This window comes from Rutilus rutilus (genome assembly GCF_951802725.1).
Source record: "Rutilus rutilus genome assembly, chromosome: 18".
NCBI classification, from domain to species: Eukaryota; Metazoa; Chordata; class Actinopteri; order Cypriniformes; family Leuciscidae; genus Rutilus; species Rutilus rutilus.
In genome coordinates, this window is record NC_140231.1 from 19,677,635 (window position 1) to 19,687,509 (window position 9,875).

At 37.4% G+C, this 9,875-nt stretch overlaps 1 protein-coding gene across 1 annotated transcript; it reads left to right on the forward strand.

Moving 5' to 3' along the window:
* The first annotated feature begins 1,283 nt into the window (after nt 1–1,283).
* On the forward strand, nt 1,284–9,396 carry trpc6a (transient receptor potential cation channel, subfamily C, member 6a). Its single transcript, XM_084387529.1, has 12 exons — nt 1,284–2,111; nt 2,507–3,254; nt 4,643–4,822; nt 4,910–5,074; nt 6,320–6,536; nt 6,673–6,900; nt 7,003–7,267; nt 7,514–7,709; nt 8,039–8,239; nt 8,364–8,423; nt 8,540–8,615; nt 8,876–9,396. Exons 1-12 carry the CDS (start codon nt 1,969–1,971, stop codon nt 9,022–9,024), a joined length of 2,628 nt encoding a protein of 875 aa, XP_084243655.1. The 5' UTR covers nt 1,284–1,968; the 3' UTR covers nt 9,025–9,396.
* Nucleotides 9,397–9,875: the final 479 nt, after the last annotated feature.

Here is a 9,875-nt window from a genome sequence, read left to right on the forward strand (position 1 = left end):
CTGTAATGGTAAATCTGAATTTTCAGCAGCCATTCCTCCAGGCTTCAGTGAAATTGCATTTAAAATCCACTTGATTAAGTTATGAATATGCATGACTAACATGACCACATCATTTAACATTTGCGTATAGAATTCTAAAGGTGATGATACACAGGGCAACTTTTTAAGAAATGTTGCTGGGCAATCTTGCAGAGCGATTGTTGCTTGGGCACTTTCCCATTGAAAATGGGCAATAAATTTCTATCTGGATCATTTAGATTGGTCGTGGGCCCTGTGTCTCATCTGGTTGCCCGTTGATGGCAACATTGCCCATTGTCCCTGTGTATCATCACCTTAAAAGTTACAGAAGCAGAAACAGCCTGCACAACTTTTAGGATCAGAGGGTGAAATGGTTATGTAAAAAATACATTTTGTTTTGGTGCAGGTTTTGGGTGAAAGTTGACTTTAGTGGGGGAAAAAAATACCACAAAATCTATAATATAGCCTCTTTCAGATGATTTACAGACTTTAACTTTTAGACTTTAAAAAAATGTTTTAATAACAACGACAAAGAAAAATGTTATCCAACCATTTATTAGAGAAAATAATGTTTCATTAGCACTTAACAATAAGGTTTCATTTGTTAACACTAGTTAACTACATTAGTTAACATAAACTAAGAATGAACAGTACTTCTACAGCATTTCTTAATCTTAGTTAATCTTAACCGCAACAATTACTAATAGATTTTTAAGATCAAAAGTTATATATTTTGACATAATAGTTAATGCAATGTGAACTAACATTACATTTTTTTTTGACTAACATTAGCAAAGATTAATAAATGCTGTAAATATATTTTGTACATTTTTAGTTCATGTTAGTTAAATCAATAATGTTAACAAATGAAGCCTTTTTGTAAAGTGTTACTAATGTTTCATTCCTGGCAAAGAAACTATCTGCAAAATCGTATTGCAGCAAGTCTTGGGCCGAGGGCAGTTAGTTAGCATGTCCTTGAAAATAATAAAAAATAGTCTAAAAACAGTCACTCTGATAGTCATCAGTGTCAGGGCCAACCAACATGAGAATAGAAACAAGACAGTGGCTTCCCATGACCCACTGTGTGGGTTACCTTTTGACCCATCGGTTTGGCTCACGTACTCACGATTTTTGTGGCCAGTAAACTGACCACTGCAGCACGTACACATTTAGTCATGTGGGTATACTGTACACACACACACACACAGATGTGAGACTGTGGGAGAAAGAACGCCAGAGAGATGCAAAATAAAGAGAATCAAAAGTGTGATGTCGCCGCTGAATGTTAATGTGGATTGGTCAGTCTGGAATTCCATTGAAGGCATTTCCCACAGTTTACAGAGAGCTGGACGTTCGTAAGGAACACACAGGATGTAGAGGTTTATTGGGAACGCTGAAATAGACCCAAAGGGATTCTACATGCACTCCGTCTCTGAGTTTTGATTTTAGAAGCTGAAAGCAGATTTTAATCATGGTTCCTAATACAAACAGAGAGGAATATACAGTGACAGATCTATTTTGAAAGGTGAGGGATTTGCACATGGCATTTCTGCGACTTTCTTATGATTCTTCATACTGAAAATGTTACCAATCAAGAAAATGAACGGATTCTGTTATCTGTCTAACATTCAAATTAGGACTAAATGCTTTCAATTTCATTCAGTTTGACCAAATAAACCGAGAAAGGAAGAAAACAATTCATTTTAAGTTTTTGTAAACCAGCATGAAGATTGTTGCATTCCTCATTAGTAGCCAATGAAAAAGAACAGTTAAAATTCCTCTGTGCTCTGCACAATCTCAAGACTTAAACGGGAACATAACAAAGGCTGTAGAGGATGGTGACTTGCCAGTGTGTAGCGCACAGTCAATCACTCACAGCTGGATGTTTGGATAACAGGATTGTGCTTTGGTGTGTTCACATTTAAGACGTGAACTGCCTCATTTGAAAGTATGAATCAAAGGAGACCTGTTCTGGAGGATAAAAATCAATCAAAGTTTCACACAATTGAAAAGAGGAACAGAAGTAAAGACAATCTACTGATGAACGAAGACTTTGGCGAGGACTCTTATGGCAGTTATGGACACTACCATGGGTGAGTTGGTCAAGATTCTGTGCATACGTACTGTATGTTTAGTTGCCGTTGCCTTCTGAGATAAAATGTAGTTCAATGTCCTGACTGGAAACTGTCACTCAGTTCAATGTAATATTTGTGTATTGGTTTGCTCGTTTAAAATGTCAGTTTTCATGAAACACTCTTTAGAATCTAGCAGTGTCAGTTCAAAAGTTTAGCATACAAGTCATTGGCATGAATGAATGTAAGTAACATGTTTAGCACTGCTATGGCTATTAAACAATGTCTGCAAATATTTGTATGAATAAATTAATGATAGCCTATTACCGTAAACAATAGCCAACATAATTTGTGTTATTCAGTGGCATACTTAATAGTATAATATAAACAAGTTTTTGGTATGTTTTTCATCGTAGAGAGAACCTGGCCCGACAGGCGCTACCCAAGAGCCGAAGGCAGGCGGTGCGAGGGGCAGCTTACATGTTCAATGCCCATCCTAACAGTCTAACGCCTGTGGAGGAACGTCTCCTTGATGCCGCCGAGTATGGAAACATACCTGTTGTTCGCAGGATGCTTGAAGAGATCCCTGAGCTGGATGTTAACTGTGTGGACTACATGGGCCAGAATGCATTGCAGTTGGCAGTGGCAAACGAACACTTAGAGGTAATAGAGCTCCTGTTAAATAAAGACAACCTGTCGCGTATTGGGGACGCACTATTGTTGGCCATCAGCAAAGGTTACACCAGGATTGTCGAGGCCATTTTGAGCCACAAAGCTTTCGCCGACTACAAGAGACTTACAGCGAGCCCCAGTCAGGCTCCGATGCACGATGACTTTTTTGCGTATGACGAAGATGGCACGCGCTTTTCTCATGACGTCACTCCAATCATTCTAGCATCTCACTGTCACGAATATGAGATCGTGCACATTCTTCTGGGAAAGGGTGCTCGCATTGAGCAGCCACATGATTACTTTTGTGCCTGCGACACCTGCAATTATCATCAAAAGTACGATTCTTTTAGCCACTCCCGCTCGCGTATCAATGCCTACAGGGGATTGGCCAGTCCAGCGTACCTCTCTCTGTCCAATGAGGATCCTGTGCTGGCGGCTCTGGAGCTCAGCAATGAGCTCGCCTCCTTGGCCAATATTGAAAAGGAATTTAAGGTATTGCAATAAAATCCTAGTCACAACCAAAACTGTTCTAAAGAGATAGTTCTCTCTAAAATAAAACAAATTCCTGTGATTATTTTCTCATTTTGAAGCAAACCTGAAGAATGTACTGGCAAATGGCAATTGTTTTCCATGTAAATAAAGTGAAAGTGAGCACAAAGTAGTCTTCTGAAGTCATGCAAATTTGTGTGATATGATGAGCTCTTTGTAAAATTGAAGAGTGCTAATTGTATTAAATGTGCATTTTTCAAACTTTAAAAGTATTTTTTTAAACTGTACTTGCAGATAACTTAATGTTAATGAAATAAAAGGCACTCAAGAGTAATTTAAAGTGGCTACACTTTCATTAAGCACACTTTGAAAAAAGTGCACTTTGTAATAATATCAAATTATTAGCCTAATTATTATTTAAAAAGCACTTTTTACATAATTATGATTTGTTAATATTTTGTCGTGCTCTAAAGAAGTACACTTATTTTAATGTGTTGACTAACATACTAAAGCCCATGAAAAAAACTTGATTATAACTTAATTGGTATTACTCGATATTTATATCTATTTTAAATATACTGAATTGCAATTTCATCACAAATGTTCAATAAAATATATTTAAATACATGAGTTTCAATATAAATTACATTAAAGCATATTTTAGTTCACCAGAAATGCTTGGCAGTATACTTAAACCATATTTCAAAGACAATAGAACAAAGTAATAATGAAATTACATATAAAGATGTAATCAAGTCTTACTTAAGTGGGCCAAAAAAGCAGCTATTTAAGATAATTGCATTTAATATAAATGTAAACTATAATACATGTTCATTTAATTGCAAGTAACTTGCAGTTAAGTGTCTGAAAACGATTCACACTTAAGTACAGTATATTTATTTAAAGTATTATTTCTGTAATAAGTACTCTGTTTGAAAGTATCGTAAAGTGTACTTCATTACTTTTCACTAGGGTAGGCTGAAATTGAAGTCATTATTTACTGAAAATCTAAATTGTGGCAGCAGGTTTGACAATAGTGTTGACCAATCAACATTGACAATTGTGTGTCACGTGACCAATCGCCATGATGCATATTAGAATATCTAAAAGTACACATGATATATGACAACTACAGTGAAGGAAAAGATAACCAATTAAATTTGTTCATCGCATAAATCAAACATATAGAATCATAAGACTTGGAATATAGAACACAAGTTGAATGGGCTCATGATTGTTCTATACTGGTTTGTTGTCATTTTGGAGCTCAACGGCCATTACATTCTTCAACGTTTCTCTTTTTTGTGTTCCACAGATGAATTTTCACAAAACTATTCCTTCAAAAATGTAGAACGATTGCATTTTCTTTGTAATGACTATATCTTTCTCAGAATGAATATAGGAAACTTTCTATGCAATGCAAAGACTTTGTTGTGGGGCTTCTGGACCTGTGTCGGAGCACAGAGGAAGTGGAGGCCATTCTGAACGGCAAAGAGGATGAGACTTTAGAACTGCCCAGCCGACCAAGTCTCATTCGCTTAAAACTCGCAATAAAGTATGAACTGAAAAAGGTAAATACATAAAAAACAGACATCTTATAATCTGCCCTCTAATTTTATCGTAAAACACTTTTTTTAAAATCAATTTGTCCCAAACAGTTTGTGGCCCATCCTAACTGTCAACAACAGCTCTTATCAATATGGTACGAAAACCTTCCCGGACTCAGGCAGCAGACCACAGCCATTAAGTTTCTAGTGGTTTTAGGTGTTGCAATGGGACTCCCCTTTCTAGCTATGGTGTATTGGGTGGCACCATGCAGCAAGGTAAGTGTATGTTCACACAAAAGTATGCTGGTTGAAAACCAGGGGCCGTATTCACAAAGCATTTTATCTTACCACTAGGAGTACTCCTAAATCGCCCTAAAAGATTTTAGCTAGGAGTTTTCTCTTAAAAGTTATTCACAACGCCTTTCAGACCTACTCTTAATAAAGAAAAATGACAACTCCTAAACTAAGAGTGAGTCTTCGTTGCTAGGATGACGTCATTACTCATGCACGAGCTTGACTGAAGTGACCACCTTGATTGGCTGATGATTGTAACGCGGGAATGATTCCAAACACCTCCCCTACGATGATGAGTGACAGGTGACAGGTCTGAGAATGCGTGCGCTACACAAGTAGTGCGAAGGACGGAAGATGATGAATATTGAATAACTGAATAAATAGCCTAAATGAATAAAGAGTAAGGCAAAACAAATAGCCTAGTAGCCTAATGAAACATATGGATTGATGCAATACCTTTGCAACATTATTGAATTAATCTGTCACTATATGCCTCTGCCTACGTTTGCAAAGAGAAGAACATTTTAATTTGATTCACAATGAAACGTTACAATTAGTTTACATGCAATGAATGAGTAGCCTAGTTTTGGTTGTTGTTGGTGGCGTTATTGCATCCCTAGTTATGCCTACAATGCAAAATTGTTCCCTCGCGATTGGAAGCTCCTGTAGCCGCCGCGTACGCATTTCAAAACATCGCAACGTGAAATGCCACAAAAAGCGGTTTGTGAATAGGTCTTAGTGAGTTAGGAGTCCTCTCGACTTCTTTTAAGCTGTCCCAGGCTTAGGTGCTACTTTTAGGGCTAAAATGCTTCGTGAATTACTCTTAGTCAAAAAAATTAGGAGTCCTAAAGTTACGAGTGACACGCCCATTATTTTTAGGAGTTGCTCCTAAATTCGCCAGTTAGGAGCTACTTTTAGCCTTAAAATTCTTTGTGAATACGGCCCCAGATGTATTGCATAGCAAACATACAGTGCATGTCTGAAGAATAAAGCAAAGGGTTTAACATAATCATCCACTGAAATCTTTACTCAGAAGGACTGTTCCCATGGTTGTAAATTATAGCAGTGCTTAAAATATCCACCGTATCCTCTGAGTCATAATAATGTTGATAAGCATATCAGGCTGATAAGCAGCAATGTACAAATATACAATAGAAGAATGCAACCAGCACTTGAAGTCTTGTGTTTATCACACCACTATCAGTAAAAAAATGTTGTTACCAACAGATGGGAAAGATCATGCGTGGCCCTTTCCTTAAGTTTGTGGCACACGCGGCCTCCTTCACTATTTTCCTTGGCCTTTTGGTCATGAACGCTGCAGACCGTTTCGATGGGACCAAGCTGCTTCCAAATATGACCATTCATGACTATCCGACGCAGCTGTTTCGTATGAAAACAACTCCCTTTACGTGGATGGAAATGCTCATCATTTCCTGGGTCATAGGTTTGTTTCTGACTGATTTTTAACTTGTCAAAGGTTACTACTCTACGACAATCTGTATTTAGAGAACGAAATGTACAGTTCATTTCCATGTCCTAGGACAAACATTCATTTCTATGTTTGAATGTCCTTCTCTCAGGGATGATTTGGGCTGAGTGTAAGGAGATCTGGTCTCAGGGTCCAAGAGAATATCTGCTTGAGCCTTGGAATATGCTAGACTTTGGAATGTTGGCCATTTTTGTGGCATCCTTCATCTCAAGGATAATGGCTTTCTGGCATGCATGTGAAGCACAACGCTATGTTGATGAGCACTACACAGATTTAACCAATGTAACTTTGCCTCTCGAGGTGGGATACTACCAGTTGGGTGAGTGACTGTCCTCTCAAGTCAGGCAAGATTTTGTTTCCCACAAAATTACAATGTAATACAACAGGCGATCTGCATAAATTATCTTTTTTTTTATCCCAGCTCGGATCTACTGGCTCCCGTCTGATCCTCAGTTAGTTTCAGAGGGCTTGTACGCCATCGCAGTGGTCCTGAGCTTTTCTCGAATTGCGTACATCCTGCCAGCGAATGAGAGCTTCGGACCACTGCAGATATCTTTGGGACGAACGGTGAAGGACATCTTCAAGTTCATGGTTATCTTCATCCTAGTCTTTCTGGCTTTCATGATTGGAATGTTCAACCTCTACTCATATTATCGGGGTGCTAAACAGAATGAAGCTTTCACAACGTGAGTAAAAATATATATTCTGAAGTATATTCAGAAACAAATCAGTTATTTTAAATTGTAATAATATTTTTGATCAAATAAATGCAGCTTTCTTTCAAACACCTTAAAAAATCGTACCGACCCTAAACGTTTGAACGGTATAGTGTAACATATCAAACATGACGTAGTTAGCGAAATTAACGCATCTCTTATGAAAATAGGAAATGTTCATTAGTTTAAACGTCCATGTCTTCTTTATCTTTGTAGTGTAGAAGAAAGCTTCAAGACACTGTTTTGGGCAATATTTGGCCTTTCTGAGGTCAGATCAGTAATCGTGAACAATGGACACAAGTTCATCGAGAACATTGGCTATGTTCTCTATGGAGTTTACAATGTCACAGTGGTCATCGTCCTACTCAACATGCTCATTGCCATGATCAACAGTTCCTTTCAGGAGATTGAGGTACTTTATGTCTTCTCAGTTTAACTTCTTCATATTGCTTTCTAAGAGCTGCTGGCATTATAAATCTTTGTGCAGCGGACCAAATGGGATCTGTAAATCTCTGTTAAAGACTTTGTGCTGATGAAGCACTCCAGTGAAGAGGTTTTAGCATATTATGGAAAAAAACAATGTTATCTCTATTCTCTTCAGGATGGGATAATTAGTTTGACTGCTTAGTTTTAATTGAATTAAACCATTTTATTCACGCATCTCTTTCCTCTGCATATCTGTGTTGATTTATTTGCCGCTTTAAGCATTCAAAACATTAGTGTTATCCTGGCATTTTGCAGGATGATGCAGATGTGGAGTGGAAGTTTGCCCGGGCCAAGCTCTGGTTCACTTACTTTGAGGAGGGCAGGACTCTCCCTGTGCCTTTTAACTTGGTTCCCAGTCCTAAATCTGTTCTGGGTCTGGTGATGGGAGCTAAGAGTCTCCTGAGGGAGATTTTTGACAGACACAAAGCAATTATGAAGGGGTCTGAGCTCAGTGAGGTGAGGCAAATCCCCTCTGATTCTGCATTAGAGTAAACAAAGTAGTTAAGTCAATTTGCATAATTCATTTACAATCACAATAAACAAATCCATTTATGTTGCTCTTGTGATTTGTTGGATCAAGTTGGGACAGAGCAAAACTGGCCCCGGGGACAAGAATCTTTCTGGCTCCAGTCGATATCAGGCATGTTTACTTTTTTTTTTTCATACACTGAATATTTATAGTAGATCTGAATATGGTTCAGATTTGCTCTTTGCATTTGAATTTGTGATTGAACTTACTGCATTTGATCTGTACAGAAAATTATGAAGCGTCTCGTTAAGCGATACATCATCAAAGCTCAAAATGACAAAGAATGTGATGAAGTCAATGAGGGTGAGTGTGTGTATTTAACCCTTCATTATAGTAATACTATTTTTTTGTTACACATGGTCACTATTAACTCAATGGTCACTTAATTAATGGTCAGAGCAAAAAAAAAAAAAAGGGAAAAGACAGCAAAAATAACAGCAAAGGGGTTCGGAACAACATGAGTGTGAGGGAATAGGGATTTTTTTATGTTTTTTTTATTTGGGTGAAATAAGTTTTATGATTCATATTTTTCATAATTCAGACTGAAGACTGCTTTGTTACAGGTGAACTGAAGGAGATTAAGCAGGACATTTCAAGCCTTCGCTATGAGCTGCTGGAGGAAAAGTCAAACAACATGGAGGAGCTGGCAAAGCTAGTGAGAACAATTGAAACAAATCTCTCTCAGGACTGCTTGATACTAAAGTCTGTCTGAGGAAGTCAGACAACAGTGTTTTTTATTTTACAGAAGCATATTTTCGACTATTTATTAAGCAATACAATTTGCACAAGGACTACATGTGGTTTCACATGCTTTCTGAAAGCTATTGATCTTTCACAGCTATTGATATTTCCGTGACTGTGAAGAAGTGATATTCTGTGTTTTTGTTTTGGTGATACATTACTGAACAAAAGTTATTTGTATGATATGCACAATTTACTGTTAAGATATATATACACACACACACACACACACTTTACGTGGACTTACCTAAGAAAGTACTGGGTAGCTACATGGATAGTTTTCTGGGTTAGTACCTAGTTATTGTAATTATTATAATAAGTGCATAGTATGTACATGGGGAACAGGACTGTAAAATAAAGTGTTACCCAATATTTTGTTGCTGGAAAGGAACTCTAATGACAAATGTGATCACATTATCAGATATATCAGATCTGGTTTCACAGACAGGGCTTAAATTAAGCTAGGATTAGGCCTTAGTTCAATTAGAACATTTAAGAAGTTTTTATAAAAGTGCCTTAGAAAAAAAACAAAAACATTACTGGTGTGCATCTTGACTCTTGAGACAAAACAATGGCACTGGCATATTTTAAGAAATGTCAGTGCAAGTTGCTTTAAGTTAAAACAGCTAAAACATGCATTTTAGTCCAAGAGTAGGCTTAAGACTTGTCTGTGAAACCGGGAGATAAAGTTCTGTTCAAACATAAAATGTTTAATTATTTATGTTTTGTATTGAGATAAACTATAATGGGACAGCCCACTTTTTCCATGTCATATTCCCTTTCTCCACAGGGACTCTTAATGTAACTCTTTAAATATTATAC